The 24,949-nt window shown below is 35.9% G+C and overlaps 1 protein-coding gene across 1 annotated transcript in view; it reads right to left on the bottom strand.

Annotated features, from left to right (window-relative positions):
* LOC140166676 (laminin subunit alpha-like) overlaps nt 1-24,949 on the bottom strand; it is a 134,348-nt gene that overhangs the window by 7,217 nt on the left and 102,182 nt on the right. Inside the window, 11 exon segments of the mRNA XM_072190174.1 lie at nt 1,041-1,197; nt 4,651-4,806; nt 5,972-6,161; nt 7,169-7,352; nt 8,115-8,218; nt 9,946-10,049; nt 10,051-10,126; nt 18,694-18,839; nt 19,500-19,643; nt 21,602-21,833; nt 23,182-23,354. Of these exon segments, the coding sequence (XP_072046275.1) occupies nt 1,041-1,197; nt 4,651-4,806; nt 5,972-6,161; nt 7,169-7,352; nt 8,115-8,218; nt 9,946-10,049; nt 10,051-10,126; nt 18,694-18,839; nt 19,500-19,643; nt 21,602-21,833; nt 23,182-23,354 (1,666 nt within the window).

A 24,949-nucleotide genomic window follows, 5' to 3' on the forward strand; every position in this document is an offset into this window, starting at 1 on the left:
TTTCACCTAAATGGAGCCCAAATTTCAATTTTCACAAACTCTTGTTAAATTTGGTCAAAAATCGAAAAGGGGTATAATCCTTCTTGTCTTCCATGAGCAACCGCGTCACATCGGGTATAATCTTCCTTCCAGGAGCAACCACTGTGCATGATTGACGGGCTATTCCATTGCTCGTAATAGGGTAGTGTATTTTAGCGGGACAATGCTGGATGGTGCACGCGCGCGTGCACGATGTGCAAGGTATAGACTTTTCGCCATGTGGCTGTTGGTGTAGGGGTGTGGGGTGTGTGTATTGGGCCGGGGAGGGGGGGCGTGTTGTCCGAGATGTTAGGAATTATTTAATAATAGTTATTAATATTGGAAGAACGTTTTAAACTTTAATTTAAGGCATCATATGCTATACGATTTTATACTATTTTAGATTTTCAAATAATAACAAAATAATAAAATAGCATTTAAAAATTATATTAATAGGCCTATTTATTAATATCGCACGCCATGGAAAAAAAAAAAAAAAATGGCACACTTTCCGATAAAAATTTGGGAAACAAATTAATTTAAAAAAATTAATAAAAACAATCTTTCTTAAACCAAATTTTCATGAAATTGAGGGCCATCAATAAACCAAAATGCACCCCGAATCTGTCGCACATCCCGTAGTAGGCCTACCTCCTTTCCACCCCGTTGCCCTTAACTAAACGTGTAATAGGCCTATAACCGCCACAAGTATTTTTTTTACCTGTAGGCAAGCTCACCCCTACAGTCGCAATAGTTCTAGCCCAGATAGCTTTTAACTCACGCCTACTAATAACGTACTTTCATCAAGTGATGGCGCTATAAGGTTTACCACGGAAGCTGTTTGGTTTACCGTGGAAGAAGATTATACCCTATATGCAAAAATCTGTCCACCAGGAATAAAAATGGGTCAAATTTTCTTGAAAAATTTGCACATAGGTGCACCTTAAGATTTTTCGAGTCGTGTCCCAACCCAAATCAAACTTGAGTACCTCCCCCTGTGAGATACACGCATGTACACTTACCTAGAACAACATGTCCTCCTGCAGGTCCTAAGAACACACCAGGTTCTTTGATGCCACTGCACGGCTCTACATCAAGCTGAGTATCTGGATCTCCTACTATCTGTCCATTCAGGGCCACATTCTTTATACATCCCAGAAGGCTGTGAGATTTTCCCGTCTGATCCAAAAAAAAAAAAAAAGATGACAACGTCATTAGTACATCCACAAAATCATCACACTTGGAAGACACAAAAACTTGCACAAAAGGACAAAAAATAAAATTGTTGTCTTGGGGAGGACTTTCAAGGACCAAAAAACTAATTTTTTAAAGTACCTTACACATACAAAAACAGGTGAAGGTATTCATACTGCACCTGGGTTTTAGCACTTGTAGACATGTTAAGAAATGGTTTCTGAACTTTCAAAATGTTGGTGCCAATTTAGGCTTTTAAGCATTTATGTGTGGTGCGCCCTTAATTTAAAGCGATCTAAATTTAGCTCATCTCTGGACTTGCGCAGAAGTCGTGTAAACAATCAGACAGACAAAATGGCGGTTTGTACCCTTGGTAATTACAATTTGTTCTACCACTGAATGCACTAAATCACTAAAATCCGACTAAATAGCTATTTTGCAGTATTGTGAATAATAAACGAGTATTAAAGAATTGGTTTGTAAGTGAAAACTGTGTTTGGTGCGTATGTTCTATGAATCCCAGGTACATTACTGCATCTAGTAGGGAATGATCTGTCTCAAATAGGCCAAGAATTCACTTGTCAGGGCGAACTTTTGGTAAAGACCCTACACAAACCAAGAATTATATAATGCTGAAATTCATTAAATTTCTGTGAAGGCTAATATTATTTGCACACTGTACAGTTCAGGATTTCGTACACTTTTTGACCACCAAAATTCCTTCACGCGTTTTCAAAGCCTTAAAAAGGGAATTTGATTTTCAAGTACTTTCAATCACTTTTTTGGCTTTTCAAGGATCTGCATGCACCCTGTTTAGAGCATTTACAGTATGTTTAAGGGGTGGGGTATGAATGTTTGGACAGTATTTATTGTGGGATATTAGAGCACATCAGACATAGCGAATTGCATTCTGAATACGAAGAATGTCCTGATGATATCAAATATTTTTGATTTTTTAAAATTCGCAATGTAATACACATTTTATGGCAAATCATTAAAAATTGATATTTTTGATATTTAACAGTACTCTAAGTAAACTTTATAAATCTGATGATTTATACTTTAAGTGTATGTAGGTGGGATGAAAAGCCGACGATCAATTGAAAATTTTGACTTTCGTATTGAAGATATGGATTTTTTTCCCAAAACACAAAAAATTTTTAGGTCTTTTGGGGAAAAAATCCATATCTTCAATATGAAAGGTCAAAATTTTCAATTGATCGTCGGCTTTTCCTTCCAGCTACATGCACTTAATAGAATATATCATTAGATTTATAAAATTTACTTCGAGGACTGTTATATATCAAAAATGTGAAAAATATCAAATTTTAATGATTTGTCATAAAATGTGTATTACATTTCGAATTTCAAAAAATAAAAATTATTTGATATCAGAAGGTCATTCTTCGTATTCAGAATGCAATTTGATATGTCTGATGTGCTCTAATGTCCCACAATAAATACTGTCCAAACGTTCATACCCCATCCCTTAAGCGTACAGTGTCCTAATAAAAATTACTGAATGCTATAATTTTGATAAAGCTCCAAAAATACTTTTCAGAATCACAAAATTTTAAAAGGGACATACATGTAGTACAACTTGATTCCTACATATCAGTGCAGTTCATTCCAAGCTTGTACATAAGCTATAGAGTCTGAAGTGTTGTAAAATTTGTAAATCAGTGTCATGAATAAAGCTTAAGGTTAAATACAATTGGTTTTCAAGGCTTGATTCCAGAGGGGCGTAAGTTAATAATGGAAACAGCCATGCAGAAAAGAATGAACTCACGCGTACAAGAGTGTGTCAATCTGAACGGACAAACCACGGCTCGTGAGTTATCCTATATGTTGCAGGGATAGGGAAGGGGCGACCATGATAGGACCATGATAGGACCATATGGGCTGATGGGGGGGTGATTGTGGGCAGCCGTTTTCGGCAATTTTCCTTTGGATTTTCTAAATTTTTAATTTTTAAAATTATCCTGGATGATATCTGTCGTGAAATAAATCAATGCTTCTATAGGCTATAATAGGCCTAGTATGCCTATTTATACCCTGATTATGCAATATATATAGGCCTACAACAATAGTAACCGAACCAACAACCAGTAAAAAAACCAACAACCAATATTTTGTTAATCTAATTTGAAAAAATATATTCATAGGCGCGCCTATTAGACTAGTATAGCCTAAAAATTCCTGAATTATATAATAAAAAAAAAAACGGGCAAAAACAATCAATCGCTGCAGTCAGAAAGAAAGAAAGCGAACAAGAAAAAAAAAAAGAAAAAGTGAGAGAAAAATAAAATAAAATAGATGGAATGGACCACGTAGGGACTCGAACACGTACGAAAGTTGTCCAGCTCAAAACTGTAGTATTATATAGTCGAACGTGAGATCGGCGCGCTAACCGATTGAGCTACTGAGTTACCTGTGAAATCGATTGATCTCAAACTGACTATTATGGAATAGTGCATACCAGGCTCTTATGATAAACAATCTCATCACCGCTGTAAATGTCGGAGGTATCGATGGCGAAAAACCTCGATTTTTGCAAAAGTAGCTTAAATTTGGAGTGAAATTCAAATGGTAAAGGAATCGACATACTTTTGAGAAATAATGTAGGCAGTTAGAAATCAAAATTAACGTTCCACAATCCAGATATCGATAATGTAACATAACAGTGTTTTGTGGTACAAGATTCTCGAAAATTGTTCCCAAAACGGGCTAATAAAATTTAATCGGTACTGTATTTGGTTCTTCCCCATGGCAGCATTATTTCTTTGGTCGATTTGTAGTACAATACAAAAAAGGAGAAAACAATCACTCGGTGTGGTTTTATACGGAGCGAATATTTGAAATAAACTGCATGGAACGTATTTTTGATCTTGTGAACATGGTGCGTAAAAATGATTTAAACGAAGGATTTTCAAACGGATTCTAAAAATTTGTATAAACACACAAAAATAATGTTAAGATACATCCATGCACCAACATTTGACTCACTGCGATATTTGATTGCTGAGAAAACGCGGTTTTAGAGAACAACTTTATACGTCTTTTATCGCTTTTTTTATCGTTTCTTCGTGTAACCTTAATAGGCTTAATAAAGTGTTCAATATTGTGATCAATATACTCTGATTGGAATATTCTCACGATAATAGGCTGACTATTACAATGTTTGGAGGGATATAGGGGGTTCATGTCTAGGTAATATGCCTTTATTTTGGTATTAATAAACAGTATTTTCATCATAAAAATTGACATACACATCTCATGATAGGTTTTAACATTAATTTCTTTTAACAATTTTTGTCACATCAAACAAAAATGTCATTTTCTGTGTTGTACCTCAGATTCCGTGATTTTCTTCCATTTTCTGTAAAACGAAAAACTTCTGACTCTAGACTAACCAATCAAGTAAATCAATCCACTCACCTCAACGCCCTTTGTTGCGTAGTCAGCAGGTACGCCACCTATATACAGCGGGTCGCTTGTTCTCAGATATTCACTACTTCCTCCCAACTCACCCTTGGCGACATCCACCCCATCTACTCTGATGATGCCGACCCTCTTCAAACGCTCTAGCTCCAACTATTGGGGGGATAGAGAAACAAAATATAATGATTGGTAAGGTATTGTCACAAATGTGATGTGTCATGTCAAAAGGATACACTTTTGGGCAGGATCGTAAATGGAGAAATAGCCAAAAATATGACCGGGGGTGATTTTTTCACAGTTTGGGTTTATTTAATTTGTGATGTAATTAATGTTCAAAATATTGTCTGATAGTTTCAGACCGGAATAACTGGCATCTTTTATTTTTTGAGACATTCTTCAAGGTAATTCCTACGCTCAACATTGTCAACAATATTTTCAAAGGCCAGTATCTCAATTTGCAATTTTATAATACCACAACTTACAAACTCAATATCTTTGCTTAGTAATGTCCGATTTCATTCGGGAAAAGGGTGTTGTGGAGCAAAATATCTCTATATTTAAGATGCAAAAACCTCAAAATTGATAACCTGCCCAAAAGTGTCTCCTTTTGACATGACACGTCACAAATGTGACCCCGCTCTGACAAAACCAGGAACAAGTCACATTTTTGACATTTCATGATTTGAATACAAATGTAAGCACTAGACATTAAGCTTTTTAAATGATACCAAAATTATATAAATAGCATCAATACTTTTCAAGATATGGACAACTTTGATACCTTGATATTTTTGCAAAATTGTTAAATTCTGAGTAATGGGACAATTAGTTTCCTGCCTTACACAGGTTTGAATAGAGATTATCATAGTTCAACTATTAAATATTGATTAAATAAACATCTTTTTATTAAGTATCCTTTCAAGGATTTGAAAGTTCACTTAGTCTCATGTTTCCACAGGGGTAGTGTGGATTTCCAATGGAATACCCCAATGTAATGATTCACAAAAAGGAAATGCAAAACCAAACATGCTGGAGTAAAATTCAATTAGCACAGAAGAACTTCCATTTAACCCCCTGAGCACTACCTGCCGATCTAACATTGCCTCTGATTGGTCAATTACATGATATCTTCACTTTAATCACCAATCAGAATGGAGCTTTGCAAATAATTCACCCCAATTTTTTTGTGTGGTGAAATTGTTCTAACCTTCTTGCTGATTGGGCCAATTGATAATGAAAACTTCTTTTTGGCCAATCGGCAGGTAGTTATACATTTTATAGGTTCTGATTTTGATCTGTTGCTGAATTTCGTACTTACACTGTGCCATTCCCCATCATTAATGGTTATGTCGGATGTCATACTAACAGGACCGCTGCCGTAATCAAATCCAAAGACAATTTTGCCGTCCATGAGGTATGCAAACTCCTTGTCAAACTGTCTTTTATCAGACACGTAGAATAGAAGTCCACTGAATGCGCCTGTTCTTACGTCCAGAGATATGGTACCACTGAAAAATCAAAATCAAAATTTTTCTTCTTGAACAGAACAGTGTAATATATTCTTTTAACCAATCACATGACAAAAATCCATTTTATTCGGTATATAAAAAATATTGACTGCTTTATATGCTGGACATGGTTAAAATTATAGGCCCGCAGTGATCTGTTGAGTTGACGATGCACGGATGTAATTTTGTTGTATTTACCACAAAAATGTCATTTTCCATGCGATTCTGTGGGCGCCGCCATGGTAGTAGTATTAGTATAGTCATAAATCCCTATTTCTACAGGAGCACCATCAGGAAATTGAACCAGATTTTATAGTTTTTTTCATTGAAAATTCACTTCTAATAAACGCCCCCCTTTCGGAAAAATGCAATGCCCCTAGGACATTTATTACAGACAATATGGTATCCCTAAGCCCCGGCAAAAAACGCAATTTTTTGAAGTAAAAAACGAGATCCAAAGTATTGAAATGCGAGAAAGCGAGATTTCCCCGGAAAATGGCACAAGAAGCTTTAAAAGCGCCCGAAAATCGAAAATCCGAAAAAAAAAATTCCATAAAAAAGCCCTCTGTTGTTCAGATTCGCCAATGACAACAGTGAGGATGTGCTTCCTTTACTACCTTGTCGTCAGACGGCAAAAAAGTGACAAAAAATTGACCTTGAATTATGTTTTATAGTCAAAATATTCCAGTAATTCAATAAATATAATGATATTTGGCCTAAACTTGAACTCATTTGAAATGAAATGTCAGTTTTTATTGAGTAAAGCATGGGTTTTTCACTCGACCTTGTGATTGCAATGCTGCTGAATTCTGCACTTTGGCGAAGTTGGAACTGCATTTTAATGGAATTTGGCGAACTTTTATGGCATAAAGCAACATTTTTATAGTAAGTGCACTGCTTGGAAACTTTTTTTTAAAGCGAGATAATTGGTTAATAGCGAGAATCACGGCGTGAAAAGCGAGATCGCGTTTTTTGCCGGGCCTTAGGTATCCCCTATTCAGTCTCACCTTTTTGTAAACTCATCTGGCAAAGTAGGATATGCAAAATGGCTGTTTGATGTAATGCCAAACTGGGAGGCGCCCTCGTCAGCTGGATCCTTCTCGCCTTCGCTAGGATTCAAGGGTAGTTCACATTTCTGCATGGGTGCTTTTGTAGTCATCATCTCTGCTGGTAGTGTGGCTGTTAATCCACCTGTAGAATACACCAATTAGGCAACAAAAAAAATTTTGTCTCAAAGCCCACAAGTGGTTTGAAAAAAAAAAATTCAAAATGCGATTTAAAAAAAAAAAATTCCCAACTTGGTAATTTTTGGTATTTTGAGAAAAAAAATCTGAAAATATAATTTTTTTTTGAAATTTAAATTCTGCATTTCTTTTTTTTTTTTTTTCAAATTGCAAGATTTTACAAATCGCATGCTGAGCTTTGAGACAAACCATTTTTTGGCCTTATCTCAGTCAAATAAAATCCAATCTCCCTTATCCGGACCTCTTCTTTACAGATCTCCGGACATGTGATCTTCACACAAAAACATGGTTTTAATCATCAATTTTGATCAATTGAAAATTTTGACCTTTCATATTGAAGATGTGGATTTTTTTCCCAAAAAGATCTTTTTTTTTGGTGTTTTGGGAAAAAAATCCATATCTTCAATACGAAAGGTCAACATTTTCTATTGATCGTCGGCTTTTCATCCCACCTACATACACTTTATGTATAAATCATCAGATTTAAAGTTTACTTGAGTATTGTTGAATATCAAAATATCAATTTTTAATCATTTGCCATAAAATGTGTATTACATTGCAAATTTCAAAAAATCAAAATCATTTGATATCAGAAGGACATTCTTCGTATTCAGAATGCAATTCGATATGTCTGATGTCCTCTCTTGTCCCACAATAAATACTGTTCAAACGTTCATACCCCATCCCTTAATGACGAGTTATTACTTACCTGTCACATTGAGACCAGAAGGTGTTGTACTGATGATATCCATTGGACAGGTATTGGTAATGGCATTGCTTTCTTCCCTCAAATTTGATATCATACTCAACAACCTGCAAACAAGAAACACAACATAGTACAAACTTGCGTAATATTTGTTGGCGTGTATTGTATAGGCCTGTTATGACACATGATTTCTAATTCAATACTTCGTCGGGGAAAAAAACGACAACTCGACACATGTCGAAACCCGTAATGAGATTTAAAAATCCATAAAAAAACTTGACAGATAAGCTTAAAATCATGCTGATATGAGTTACGATTGCCAACTTCCGGTGTAAACATACTTCCTGGTTTATACTACTTCCGGGTTCGGGTCAACTTCGGGAGGTAATTTTTGACTTTCCGATGAAAACATGATCGTACTGTAAGCTTATTCAGACAAAGTAGCATGGAGATTTCATTTTTTGCCCTTTTTGATATGTGTCGTAAAGTGTCGAAAAAGGACAATTTATTTTGTCATGTCGGATTTAGGGTCATATCGACACAAACGATAGTCGATAACAGGCCTAGTATTGTACACCTCGACTGCTCACATATAGACCCAGTTTTAACCACCGTTTCTGGTCGCCAAATGGATGGAGTGTCCCGTCTAGAGATCGAAAGGTTGTGGGTTCGAATCCCATGCCGGCATATTCCCTTGCTTTTTTTCAAGTTGGGTAGTATGCGGTTGGGATTTGTGTTTATTGTTGTCTTGTTTAATTGTAACGATTTGGGTTGGTAAACTGTTCTTTCTTTCTTATTAATTATATTCAGTTTCCTCTTGTAGCGAGCAATCGTTACCCATTGTGTTTATTTGTTCTTTGCAGGATGCGTATCCCCATTACCTACTTTAATAGTACAAACAGAGCAATACAAGCACTGTAATTGGGTGACCCGATGAAGGTTCCAAGAACGATTCATTACAAATCAAAATAACACCTGTCGAAATTGAACTAACTCGCACCCCCACCCTAGGTAGTTAGTTACTCCAATGAACTTTTTACATAAGTGCCTAGGCCCAAGCCTCAACAGCTGGTGAACGTAGGTTTCTGAATTCATTGAATCCATCGGCCTTATTCACCCAATAACAAAACTATGGACATACCGTACTGACGCGAGTATAGTCCCACCCCGTTTTTGGGTGAACATTTTTCAAAATTAGGGGATGGGACTATACTCAAATTCAAAAAAAAAAAAAAATATTGTAGGCCTATGTGTTTTGAATAAATTTGTACTCATGTCATACTCTATTAATGATTTCAATTTGCATACAAATTTTTTTTTTTTTTTTAATTTCTGAAAATTTGGGGGTGGGACTTTACTCGAAGGTGGGACTCTACTCGCGTCAGTACAGTACTTCATTTTGATGACACATTTTGTCTTCATCAGATTGCTTTCATGTGTTTGCTATGTTCCCTTCATTGGCTCATCCATTTAAAATCCATACTACCTCTGTGGCAGATTTAGCTAAAGCCTTCCACAGAGGGAGTATGAGTTTCAAATAGAATAGATAAGTGGGTAGATTCCGTTTGAAATACTCACTCCAGTTGTGGAAGATATAGGTAAAACCACAATACAGGAGGAGTGTGGGTTTCAAAATGATTAACTTTGACCAATTACATTTGAAAAACTTGCTCCCCTTGTTGAAGGTGTTCCCAAAATCTTCCACAGGGGAAGTATGGATTTTAAATGGAATAGCATATTAGCATATCTACGCTTGTTTCCAAAAATGCAAAAACAAATGAATTTTGGAAAGCACTAATAATCCCTCAGAGATATCATTGAGTACTATACTCACTCTCCGTCAAAGGCCAAGTTGATAATACAACCAACGAATGGTGCCGTCGTCGGCAGGACTCCCGCCTGGATGTTAGCATCTGGTGGGAGACTTCCCAGGTAGAAGCACGCTGTCTGTACGCAACTTCTTGTCCCTGAATTGTCCCTCTTGTTCGTCCACATCGTCAATGGTGAGTGTAAGTCTATTGGATGAGGAGCAGAAACAAGCAAACATTTGAATGGTGTGTTGTGTGATTTATTATTTTCAGACTGCACTGGGTGCACAGTACAAACCACATTTACTTAAAGAACAACATGTAGCTATCTAATTCAAACAAAAGTTCGAATTTGTAGTATTATGTGAAAATTAATTCTTGCATATTCTGTCCAATTTTGAACCAATCAAAGAGGGTATTAATAAGATCATCTGCAAATGAAAGTTTGACCAGAAATAGTTTAAAGCCTAGTCATAATTGGCAATTGAAATGAGCATTTGAAGTTATTACTCAATCAGAAATGCTGTTAGATGACAGCAGTATCAAGGGGGTTAAGAGTGCACCAACATTTAGGCATTATTTAATGACCCATCTCCACCCCAACTATCAATTTCTTGTGTGAACTGTGGAATGTCTATTTATTGAAATGTTATAAATATTAATATTGGTTCTTTCTTTGCATGTTCTTCTCCTCTTTCTTTTTTCTTTTATTTGTAAAGTTTGTGTATTAAATTTGTATGTTGTAACTTAGGGTAGTGCAAGAGGGCGCTCGCTTCAGGCCTTTGGGCTTTTGAGCATCTCCTCATTCAAATTTTGTGTCTTTTATATATATTTTGTATGTTGATTTGAATGAAATAAAATAATGATGTATGTATGTATGTTCTGTGTGTGAGGTACATACAATTTGAAAAGCATCAAATGAGTTTTATGATAATCCTTGGGAGAAATGATAAATAATGCATATTTAAACAACATTTTTTTTGAAAATTTTAATTTTCAAAAAAAAATGTTGAAACTGTTAAAAAATGTTTAAAAAGTTAAAACTTTCTGAAACTAATTCTTTCTGTTACTCAGGTCTTCAACATTTTTCATCCATTAAAAAAAATACTATTACTGTTTATTTTTGGAGCTTATTCTCTTCGATATTCTACAGTTCTTTTTAAAGGCCCAGCTGAAAATTGGGGTGATAGCAGATATTTCTAAAAATATATGAGCTGCTTATTCACTTAAATTCAAGAAATATCATGGTCAATGCACAATAGTGTAAACAATTAAATGTTTATTAAGAAATGTGATTTATTAGAGAAAGTGTTATTCATATTGCACACAATGATAAAATAAAACAATCAACAAGAACATGGAGGGAGGCTCGTATTAATGCAAGGTAAAATAAATGTGAAATATTAGTATCAAATTAGTTCAAAATGTTGCAAGTGCATATCACAATTTGTGTAAACTTAAAATATGATTAAGTATTGCACCTGAGCCCAAGTAATGCACCTGAGCCCAAGTAATGCACCTGAGCCCAAGTAATGCACCTGAGCCCAAGTAATGCACCTGAGCCCAAATACTGCACCTGAGTCCAAGTATTAAATTGAGGGTGGGGATTATTAGCTCTCTGCAAACCACACAACAAAAAATGTTAGTAGGTGAAGACGTATAGAAATTTCTTGTGTTGGCTTTGCCAATAGTAATATGATGCTGCATATCACCTGTTATTTGATCAATTAACTCAGACATGCTGTAGAATAGTTAAATCATTTTATTGAAAAGGGTACTGTACTTAAAATCAGGGGTGTGATTGGTGCTTTAAGAAAAAACCCCAAGGCAATGAAATTGCGGAGCGAGCCAAGCTCTCACCTGTTGGCCGGGGTGCAGGGGCCCGCAAGGGCCCCTGGTGGGTCCAGGGGCAACGCCCGGTGGGGGTAGAGGGGCGAAGCCCCCCGAAGCCAGAGGGGTTTTACACACTTGAGCACCACTGGAGATGCAATTTCATGGGGTAAAATGCAAAAATGAGAAACTGTTAAAATACTTCACTTTATAGTATAAAAACATTTATTATCTGTGAATGCATACTTCCAGTATCATATCATTCACATACACATGAGAAATTGCATCACCATTTTTGCACAGTACAGTGTGTCTATAAATCATCCAGTCAGGGTTCTAAGGAATTTTCATTTTAAAATTGGAGATTTTCTCATATCCGGAAACTGAAAATTCCGGAAATGTGACATCTCTGTTAAGCATTTAGCTCTTGGTCCAGGGCCACTCCAAAAGCGACAAAAAAAAAAATCCGGAAAAATCACACCCCTGTAAAATGTAAGAAATGAAAATGTTTTTACATCTTACGACCTTTGCGCTACCTAAATTGACTTGTAACCATGGCAATAAGAAAATACATGTTATTGTCTACTCAGTCTTGACATGGACTTTTTGTACTATGTTACCTAGGCAACAACATATTTTAGGAAGTGCAAACTGTTCTTCATTCAAATTGCTAAGACAGTTAAAGTAATTTGAGACCATTTGCATCAAAATCAGAGCATTATCATTTGCTCGTAACGTAAACTCTGAAAGAATTTTCTGGATTTGTCTGACTGAGGAATATTTTGGACCATGGGTTTGGACAAAATTTGACCAGTTTTTAATTTATGTAAACTTGAAATTCTTGAATTGCCCAAAGGTAGCACTTTTAATATCCACATAATCTTATTTTGTACCACTCATAGAAAAATAATCAGCAGAGAAACAAACTATAAATAGCAAAACCAACTAACTCCAAAAATGTGCTGTTCTCTGCCAGGGCTACAATTAAATAACTCTGGTATTTAATGTATTAAAATTTACAATTGCTTAGTCAGCAAACATGTCAGGTCCCGCAGTATGAAAATACATATCTTAAAATCATGATCAGTTTTCAAATAAAAAACAAAACATTGTGCGTAAGTTAATATTGAACACATGATAACACTTCATGTTGACACTGGGTTGTTAATTCATCACTTCAACAAGTACTGTACCCATTATCCCCAAATCACCAATTTTCAGATTCATATTTCTGCATATGTGCATATGCATCTCTTTTACCTCGATTCATATCTTGCATTGCCTTTCCGGGCTTTGCCTAGGCTAATTTGGAGTAAAAATTTCCAGAGGTGTTAAGAATGTAAAAACTGCACAAACTATTACCGTATTCAACCTAATAAGCACCCCTCCCTAATAAGCCCCCCCATAGAATTTTTCAGCGACAACTGTCCAAGTGCCCGTTTCTCAAATTCACCTGTATAAATCCTGTGTCTAAATTTTCTACCATCTAAATCTTCCAGTATTATATAATTTTTACTTCAAATACTGTATATTGAATGTTTACACATGTAAATTTGCAAATTTGTTACTTTCATTTCATCGCTTTAATAAGTGCCCCCTGAAAATGACTGACTAACTTATGCGCTTGTGGCACCAATTAGGTCAAATACAGTACTTGCAGTTACAAGAGAGGTTTAAGAAAGAACACTAATTGTACATCTATGAAAATAATGAAAGGGTACTTCCGGATTCCCTGTAAGCAAGAAAAACGATTATAAAGTACAACAAACGAAAGGGAAAAGAAACGAGAAAACATGGATTGTAAAATTTAACTTACTGTACGGTAATTCTTAATTCATACAACTATATTGATGCTATCATGAAATGGGTTTTTTAGTGTGGAGTAAGTTGTAACAGGTATGTATGAACTATTATGGATGATACATTAATATGGCAAGCAAGGGATTAAGCTTGTTTTGGAGTGATGAGCATTACTTGACCTAGATCTCAGATCAACTGCTCAATTCATCAACTGCCCAAATCCAATTATGCATCTTGATTTTAAGTTCTTAATACATCCTAGATTGTGTAAGATATTGGCATTTACCTGGTCAAATCTGTGTGCTAAAAAATGACATGCATTTGCACTTTTCTTTCCATTACTGTCATATGTGACCCGGCAGCACAAATGAGCCGTAAATTCCCTAAATTGTATTCTGAGTTACGGTGTAAAATGTGTACGAAGGTCGTATTCATCGGTAACTTAAGCTGGCCCGACATCAATCTCATTTTGATAGTGAAACACTAATCAATTATCCTATTGTTGAAGTGGATAATAAGCTTCTACCTTAGATGGCTATAGAACTTTTAATAGCTCTGGTCTTTGTTTGCTTTTGCTAAATCCTGTTCAAGTGGTGGGTTACCAGGCATTGTATTTTGTATAGGTATGCATAACCAACAATTAACAATGAAAGAACTTTCTTAAACCTCGTTGACTTGGGGATGATTTGAAATGACCGCCAATTATGACTGTTTGATATTTATTGCCAGCAATGTGGAAAAAGAGACACACGTAGAAACAAAAAAAGCTATAATTTTGTTGCAGGAGCAAAGTTTAACAAACCATAACCCCGCTTCAGGATATCGTTTGAAGTCAAATGATATACCATTTTAAAGTTTATGATGTTTATTTTTAAACACGAAATAAAACAAAATTGACCGGGGGAGGAATTTACGGCTTATTCGCCGTGAACGGTCACATATTGTGAAATATGCAGGTGTGAGTTTAATATTTCAGGAAAATATTTCTGCTGATGACCCCATGTTGACATTGGCAAATAAGCTGTATTTTCCCTCAAAAGGGGTACAAATGAGTGGAAATGCTTGTCCACCATTTGTAGTTTGTCCAGGTACGCACATTTTGCGTAAGCGATTGTGCGTCACATATTAAGATACTCATGCATTTGTGTGCGCCTAGCAGCATGTTAATTCCTTTTGACATCATGGTGCCGAAACTGCATATTTTACTTCATACTTCAAAAAGGACAAACTGTATATTACGTGTGATGTATTTAGAAGTTCAAATCAAGACACATTTAGGGACCATGGGCAAATGATCAATGACCAGTATGATACTCAAGGACAAAATTAAAAAGACTTTGCATCTGACATCATCTGTCAATCAAACTCCGGCAGTTTGTTTACAAGTGTTGTTATGTTGAGTTACTGAACGCAGTGGAAAAACGGAGTGTCTTGTGGTTAATTTTGCACCTTCAAATATACAAACCATCTCAAAAGTTAGGTCTTCATAGTAAAAAAAAACTTTCTTTCCTGAAGGCACCATATCAACAATGCCTAGAAAATGCTTTTTGTCTACTAATAGTATGTAATAGTATGCAAATTTTCGCCATTTTCTGCAATTTCCTTTTCTCCAATCGGCACCAAATTTACGCACTATTAACCAATCAAGAGTCGTAGGGAGTTTGATTGACAGTGACGTCAGATGCAAACTAGTCTTTATAATTCTGTCTTTAATTATAGCAGTCACAGCGGTCCAGAGGCATATCAATGGACACCAAACACTGGAGCGAAATACTGAGTGACTTGCAATCAAGTTGCTTCAAGTTCAACTCATAGCAGTTTGACCCTAGGCATGCTAGCGACTCCACATAAGCTAGCAGCTTTTTCGAGAGCTAGCACAAACCGTTACCCTGCTAGCGACTGCGTAGTATGATATAACCAAAACTAAACTCCAAAACAAGTTTCTTCAAGCACTAAGCTATTCCTGTTGAAATCCATACACCCTATGGAAGACATGACCTTAATCTCCCACACAGGGGATGTAGATTGTATATGGAGTCACCCATTCAAGTAGCTCCATTTGAAATTCACACTCCCTGTGTTGAAGATTAAGGTCATGTTTTCTACAGGGGGCGTATGGATTATGACTGGAATTGCCTATTATTATTACCTGCTACTATTCTGTGTTGTGCTGCAGCAAACAAAGTGTAAAATAAATAAGCAAGCAAGCGAGGCAAACATTAACACATGCAAGCAACTATACTATTGTATTCTATCAACAAATGCAACTATACTGCGCCAATAAAGTATCCTTACACTTAGAAAAATAATCACAATTTCAAAACTGAACAATATTGGGGAAAACTTTTTTTTAATAGATGCACTATTTAATCCTGAACATTATGACACCATATGGAATCCAATGTGACCGCAAGAAGTAAAGGTATAAGCAATTGAATAGACGAAGGTCTAGTTTTAAAAGTGACAAACTGGCCTATATACAAGGAGCAAAAAGATTCCAACAAGCGCAACAAAGAGACAACACAGTTTCTTTAATGCAGCGTTATTTATAGCAGGTTTTTTTTCAGTTTTTACTTCTCTGTACTTTTCAAAACTTTCATTTTATTTGTCATTTCTTTTGTTTAAGTAGGGGGGTCACACTATTTTGTAATCAATGCTTTATCTCCTTGGTTTAAAGCTTTTATGAAAGTGCTTACAAAACTAAACTTATAGCAATTTAAATGGTGAAAATCGGTCAAAGCGTTTTTAAGTTATTACAGTTTTAAGGTTCCCAAAAATGCCGATTTTCAGCCCAAATCGGTGAAAAACACCCAAATTTAACGAAGTGGCAACTTTGATATAGAATAAAAACTTAAATATGAGTTTCAAAGATCCAAATTCAGTATAATTATACTGTATCCATTAATATTAAAGAATTAAAATAATAACAGACATGATATATTATGCAGTTTCTGAAATAAAAGACCTGGAAAATGGGCAAAATGGCAAAGATCGAGGACCGTCGAAAAGTAGCATGCCATAGAGATATTCCCCATAGAAAACACACGTTTTTAGAGGCAAATTGATAAAAAAACACAATATTCAATTTGTTATAACTTCGAACGGTTTATCATAGAAAAAGAAAGTTATGTCCAAAGAAAGCATTTTTATTCAATATCTAGAAATACCACCTAAGAAATTGATTGCATACTTTCCTCATTGTAGGGTAACTTGATTTTCCAAATGAAAAAAATGAAAATTTCAATTTTGGTAGGATTTTCCCCATAGAAAACACACACGTTTTTATAGCGAAATCGACCAAAAAAGGTACCATTTTCAATTTGTTATAACTTTTGAGCCATTTATTGTAGAAATAAGAAAGTTATATCCCAGGAAAGCAATTGTATTCAATATTAGGATAAAGCATGCAAGAAATTCATTGCATATGTTCCTCACTGTAGGGTAACTTGATTTCCCAACAACTAACCAAGAATTTTTTCTGCGGATATGACATTTCACCAAACAAAACACAACAGAAGCAAAAATGTGTCAAAAGCCATTGCAGAAAAAAATACATTTCAAAACTTTCCATGACTGTAAAAAACAAGATTTAACATGTTTGTACATTGGTGAGTTAAAATAGGAAAGAAGAGTCATTTAGAATGAATAAAATCAGTAATTCTGATCATTTCAAAATCAGCACTTTTGGGCTCCGAGTCAAATTTCTGTGCTGTGACGACACAAATTAGGCTAAAGTGTGACCTCCCTAGAAGGTTTCTTTTGTTCCTTTTGTTTTAAATTAAAGCCAAACGCATTCACCACTCTCAAACCAGATGTCTAGTGTGTGGAGTTTTGAATAGGCCAGTTTGTCACTTTTAAAACGGGACCTTCGTCTAATCAAATGCTTGTAACTTAGCATCTTGAAGTCACATTTGATTCAATGTGGTGTCATAATGTGCAGGATTAGATAGTGCATCTATTAAAAAAACAAATTTACCCGAATATTGTTCAGTTTGGAAATTGTGATTATTTTTTCAAGTGTAAGGATACTTTATTGGTGCAGTATATTTTGGTGTTATCCACAACAGCTGAAAGGTATATCCCATTGCGCCTTGCGGTATTATAATAGAACTGCACTTGCCATAGAAAATATAATACAGAAATCCTACACCTATATTTTCAATTATTCGCTTAAATCAGGGGTGCTTAGACTTTTGCTTGAAAAAATATGACCTGTAGTGTATTGTGAAACTATCCATTGCTATATCTAAGCAGCTCTTACTTATTTTTTGTATACATCTACTATGGAGCAAGCAGATACACTGTAATGCATGATGGGACCAGGGAAAAAGTTCATTTTGGCATTTGCGAGGGCAGCAAGGCAATTCTGCTCCTGCTAGGGCACCAAGGCAATCACATGCTAAAGAATACATCCTAAAGTTACACATTTTGAGGGGCACCAAGGCAAAGACATGGGGCACCTAGGGCAATTGTCTTTGGTGCCTCTGGTTATTTTTCCCTGATGGGATATTTCCTTCAGCTGCTGTGGGTGTTATGACTTCATGCAAAATAAACAAATGCAGTGAGTGCATGTTAACTGAAATAACATCTGAATTGCATCTCTATTAATTATTACATCAAGTGTATGTGTATTCTACTATCATGACTATTTTGATATAATAACCTGAACAATAAATTTTATATATTTTTATATTACAAATTCAAAGTATAGAGCTCTGGAAAAGGCAACCGTTAATACTAGTTTCACAGCATACCCTCACTTACTATCATTGGGTATACCGATCATCAGACGGATAACTTGTCAAGGTTTCAACTCAACACAAATGCATATACATGTATATACATTCTGTGGTGTCAAAACCATGACAAACCTAGCCATTCCAGCACAGCCTCTACTCCAAAAGTAGTCGAAAGTGCTCAGCCACTATAAATAGTGGGGGCGTAATATAGCAAGTATTGTTTTTCGGGTTGCTATATATTTTTATATTATATATAACCCAAAACACCGGTTTTATACCACATACAATATGCTAAGACCTCTTAAAATCCCAGTTTTACGGAATCCTAAAACAAATCCTATAATTACATCGCTATTGCATTTCTTCCCACAAAATTATGAATATAATTGCTCTCTATAGACTTACTTCCTGACGTTTTTGTTGATTGTGGCTGTGTGTAGCTCGCCATCATTGTAGTTACTCATTTGAGACCGCACTTCAATACGATCATTTCCACTGTCCGCTACAACGTGTACTTCACCACCAACAATGGCCGCCGCAAGATAAGCACTCTGTTTGGATAGAAATGCGGCAAAATTTATTATCAACAGATTTAATTTTATCATATTTTTGGGATCCGCTCCCACAATGAGTGACTAGTCACCACGAAGGTATAGAAAATACAGTCCTTTAAAAATGTCAAAATTCAATAAATTAATGAAGGAATTTATCAAACAAATTTACACTAACATGTTTTCTATGCTTTTAAAGATTATAAAATAAGGACTTCAATTCTGGAATATCTTTTATAAGTTTGACTTTATGCTCAATTTTAAGAGAACATGTCACATTTATCAGCATTTGCATCTTAAATTATATAAAGCTAATATTAACATATTGCAGAGACAAAGCCTGTATTGCTAATTCCAAAAATATGCTATCATTCTGCGATGACCCAATCAGCCCAAGTCATATATACCCAGACAATCACAGGCCGGGCCAGTGTAACACTCGTGGCTAGAGGCCAGTGATATTCTGGGTGGCATGCGAGGGGTCAGAGGTTCTTTCCCTTCTGATAGCCAAAAACCATGGGCAGTTACGGTTAATAGGGACATATGCTTATTTAAAAAAATCGACAGTAGCCCACTGCTAGCTCCTAATAGTAGTCTTATTGGCTCTTTCACATCATGAATATGAATGAGTAAATGAATAATCAATGTCTCGCTACTTACTCCATCGTCATTGGCTGTGTAAAGAATCAAACCTTCTGGTTCCTCTGTGCGGAACTGGAATACGATATTCTTGTTCCTGTCGATATCCACAGGAGTCCATGACATGTAGCCACCGCTACGGCCAAAGGCAATGTCTGTAATGGACTGTATGGAACAAGGATACATACATAAACAGTTATGCAACTTGTCTGTTGATAGCAATGTAAATATTGAAGGCAAAGTTAGGCACAGGTCCACACACAAAAAAAAGCGCTGTGTTTTCTAGTGCGCTATATGCACAGGCACAACCCCATAAGCCTCAAAACACTTTAATTGAATTAGCTGGTCACTGGGGCTCAAGACACACTATAAAAACCATTTAGCAACAATCACGGATTTCAAGTGCACACCCTATACACGCCACAATAAACCATCGCATCCAGGATCAGTAACTCTAAGTGACCTACAGACTTTTTATTCAACATAAAATATAATAATAATAATAATAATAATAATAAATAAGCATTTATAATGCGCCATTTATCTAGAAAATTAAATCTAATCCAAGGCGCAAAAACCAAGATACACATACAAGTAAACATGAAAACAGAGTTAACAAAAAAGTATAGCTGATTAAAACAAATCAGCTATCCAAATTGTTAGCTCAATACAATTTCATACAAAATACAATCAACATGAAACCAAAGAATCCTTAATACATGTAAAACAAAAATACAGAGCAGTATAAAAGCATGATAAATCAAACACTGACATTATACGCAGCATTGAATAAGAAAGTCTTGAGTCCAGATTTGAACTGATCAACAGAAATTGATTGTCTCAGATTATAGGAAGCGAGTTCCAAAGTTTTGGTGCAACAGTAGAAAAAGCACGGTCTCCCAGAGAATAATTAGATCGTGGAATTTTTAATAGACATTTGTCTGACGATCTAAGAGTGCGTGCAGGTGTGTATGGAACAAGAATGATGTAAGAAGGCGCAATGTAACATATCTACATTATGTAATCTATTCATATTCTATTTCCAGTAATGTTTAACTTCTAACCAATGTTTGATGACGTCAAATCGATAATATATTTCTACCAGATATTCTATGTGCATCACTGTGCATATATGTGACCATCCATCTCAAACCGCTCGTAAAGTTGGCAAATTGTATTTCGAGTTACAGTGCAAAATATGCATAGAGGTTGTATTTACATGTCCCTAATATTTGTCAGACATGCATCTCATTTTAGTCCAGTCAAACACCAATCTTTAATCCTATTGTTGAAGAGCTAAGATAATAAGCTTATACTTATGTATAGCATTAGTAAGTCTTTGTTTGCTTTGGCTAAATCCTGTTCAAGTGGTGGGTTAACCAACATTTAACAATGAGAGGACGTTCCTGAACCTCTTTCAGTTGGGGATGATTTGAAGTGACCGCCAATTATAACCATTTGATATTTAATACCAGCAATGTGGAAAAAAAGAAATAATGTAGTGCCAAAATAATGTACCCTTTTACTAAAGGAGCAAAGTTTAACAAGTTATAACTCCGCTTCTGGATATATCATTGTAAAGCTTATGAGATATATTTTCTAAACACGGAAGAAAACAAATTTGACCAGGGGTCGACTTTACAAGCGTTTCGACATGTACGGTCACATACGTGCATTTTGCTTCTTTTCCCCCTGCATACTGTCTAGTCTGCATTTTACTTGTTTCCCCACAGGTTGGTGTACCAGTGGCGTAGCTGCTGGGGGGGCAATGCATATTTAGGCCCCCCAGCGCAGGGAAAAATAATAAAGGAGTGAGAGAGATGGAAAAAAGAGAGAATCCATAGGCCAACGATATAAGGTGCGGATAGAATTTGAACAATTTTAAAATTTTGTTAAAAAATGGAAGTTCGCTATCCCTTGTATTCCTTTTTTTTTTTCTCTTCACTTTTTCAAAGCACCGGAAAAAAATTGGGTCAACCATTTTGAGGAAGGGGCGGCAACATTTTTGTTTGCTGGATTTGGGCCCCCGCCCCATACAGGCTTGCCCCCCTGGAAAAAATCCCAGCTATGCCACTGTGGTGTACCTTGCTCTTTTCTTTCTCATTGAACTGGAGTTTACTTACTGTGGGTACACATTTTGGTGATGTTCCAATGGTACCAATATTCTGGGTAAAATCAATAGTAGCACTGGCATACAAGACTTTCCTGATACAGCCACGGAAGCCTTGTCTGGTGACATCCCTGAAATCTCCGCTAGGAATGCCAGTCATTCCACCATAGAACTGTTCCGGTCCCCTTGACATTCCTGTGGCACCATCTGGAGACATGCCTACTATTTTTGGCTCTACTTCGTCACTGAAATAATAAATATAAGGTACTATAATGAAAGACAGAGATAAAAAGAATTTATCGCGTCTGACGTCATCTGTCAATCAAACTCGAGTACGGTTTGTTTACAAGTGTCATGATGATGACTTGCTGAACGTGGCGGTATAAGCGGGCGCTTTATTGTTAACTTTGCACCTTCAAGCATACAAACTATATAAAAAGTTAGGTATTTATAGTAGGAAACTTTCTTTTGCAAAGACACCATGTCAAGAATGCCTAGAAAAATGCTTTTTGCCTTGTAAAAGTATGTAATTTTTCGCCATTTTCTGCTATTCCTTTTCTCTGATCGGCACCAGATTAATCTGCCCTCCTTTTACACGATATCAACCTGTGTAAACCAATCAAGGATTGTAATTGACAGTGACATCAGACGCGATAAAATATTTTTATCTCTGTCTTTCATTATAAGGCACCAGAACCAAATTTTATCTTTGGATCGACCGCAGGGGGTGGCACTAAATTCCCGGTTTTTGTTTTTGTTTTAGCCACACAAACCAATGGCACAAAAGAAGAAGTATGAAAATACAAGTTGTATTTGGGCACAAAAACCTTGACCCCTGACCTTACGTTGCATCATGGCCCCATATTTGTGTGGTTGTTCGTACTTGTGTTCTCGTGTGTAAATGATTATCAATCTACACTAATCCATATATACTTATTGGCGATAGCCTGCCAGCATGACTATTGTTCTTAAAGTATATATAGAAGCACCATTGAGGGAGAGCATGGCGCAATGGTTAGGATACTTGCCTTTAGTGCATGAGGTCCCGGGTTCAATTCCAGGCGGTGGCGATTTGCTGGGATATTGACTTGGAAAAAAATTCTGAAATTAATCGGCAACTTCTGTAGATTAAATTCCGACTTCCGCTCTCCCCGTGGTTCATTTAGAATTGGGTAAATGAATCATGAAAGTACTCCGTCCTTCGGAGGGGACGTTAAGCCGTCGGTCCCGTGTGCAGAGAGCCATACCTGTACATGTATTTTGCAGCCAGTTTCGAAAAGAGTAGGGTGTTAACCCCTGATTGTTCCCAACCCGTCCCGGTGTTCAAATGGACCCCAATGGAAATAAGCTTCAATAGAAGCTTTCTTGGGTTATCCAGGGTTATCAGAATTCGAACAAATCAAATCAAAAATACTACTGACATTTCATTTCCATACAGCCACAATGATCCAAAATGCTCATTTTCTTACAGGGGGTGCTGATTTCAAATGGAGTCACCCATTCGAAATTCACACTCCCTGTATGAAGATTGAGGTCATGTCTTCCACAGGGTGTAAGGATATAAGATGGAATAGCCCAATTTGTATTACTTACACTGTTCCTCTGCTAATAACCATATTTCCTTTTACTCCTCCTCTTGCGATCTTAACCCGGGTCCATTCGCCATCATTGTACATGCCCGTGCTCTCTATGATGCCTCTACCTTTGCCCAGATCCCATGTGTAGTATAGCTTGCCATTCCGCAACTCTAAGGCTATATAATCAACCTGCGATACAAAACAAGCCATGCATTAATGCACACAATGAAATCAGGGTTTGCAGTTGGCTATACCAGATTATATACAGTCTAGAGGGCAGGGGTAGCGCGAGCACAAAAAATCAAGGGGTCCAATTTAATTTTTCTGGACCCTTTGGTACCTGCAAAACCAACATTTAAGGGGTCCGATGAGAATTTAAGGAGCCCATCTGTCCGAAATTCTAAACTTCGGTAAATTATTAGTGTTGTTGGCCTATGGTGATTCAAAAGATTTACTGATCTTTTTATTATTTTATTTTTAATTGATGATTTATGCCTCCGTGCATCGTGAAATTAAGGAGCCCATACTGTTTTTATCGGACCCTTTGGTCACTTTCAACTTGAGATTTAAGGAGTCCAAAATGGGCAAAATAAAAAAATAAGGAGTCCCTGGACGCGCAAACTTTTCATTATCTCGATCATGATAATGAATCTGGTAGGCCACTATATTTTTGTAAATAAACTTAGATTTGTCACCATATCTCAAAGATGGAGTGTTTGCTACTTCATTGTTCAGTTACATTAATTTTTTGGGATTCAAAAAATATTATCAAGTTCTGCCAAATGAAACATAGCTAAATCCTAATGCTTTAGTTTGTCCTAACTGGCAATAAAAGTAAAATGTTAATATTTGGTCAATTTTTGGAAATAAGGGCCAAAAACATGCATTTTTAGGGTGTTTTTCGTATGCTGTGACAATCAAGCCCAAAGACTTGTACCAAGACTAATTTCAGTTTATGCAGTTAATTTTTGGAAAAGACATTTTCATTCTGATAAGGCCAAAAAAAAAAAAGGTTAGTCTCAAAGCTTGCATGCGCATTTGTAAAATCTCACGATTTGGAAAAAAACAAATGCGGAATTTTTTTTTTTTATTTCAAATTTTTTTTTTTTTTATAGTTTTTTCCAGAAAAAATCGGCGAAAATCAGACTTTTTTCTCAAAATTTTCTAGCCGTGATTCTAAACTTATTCTCGCTTATAAAATTGTTGCTTTATGCCATAAAAGTTCGCCGAATTCAATAAAATGCAGTTCCAACATCGCCAAAGTGCAGAATTCAACAGCATTGCAAGCACATGGATGAGTGTAAAAACTCAATAAAACTGACATTTCATTTCAAATGAGTTCAAGTTTAGGCCAAATATCATTATATTAATCGAATTAGTGGAATATTTTGACTATAAAACATAATTCATGGTCAAATTTTTGTAACTTTTCTTCGACTCACGCCCGGGCCGGCAGTTCAGTGAGTTGTTCACAAATTACATGACAATCTAAACTGACCTAATCTGATCAACAGAGGGCCAGGTAGGCTATATTTTTTTTTTTTTATTATTATTTTCGGGGAAAATCTCGCTTTTCTCGCTTTTCAAAATTTTGGATCTCGTTTTTTCCTACAAAAAACCATGAAAAAAAGTCGGAAAAAAAAAAAAATAAAAAAAATCGCATTTCGCATTTGTTTTTAAATTTCTCGTCAGCTTTGAGACAAACCTTTTTTTTTTTTTGGCCTAACCGATAATTTAATTAAATAAACACAAAAAAGTGAAAATTATAGCAAAATTTTGGCATA

The sequence above is a fragment of the Amphiura filiformis genome, chromosome 12, assembly GCF_039555335.1.
Source record: "Amphiura filiformis chromosome 12, Afil_fr2py, whole genome shotgun sequence".
Classification (NCBI taxonomy): domain Eukaryota; kingdom Metazoa; phylum Echinodermata; class Ophiuroidea; order Amphilepidida; family Amphiuridae; genus Amphiura; species Amphiura filiformis.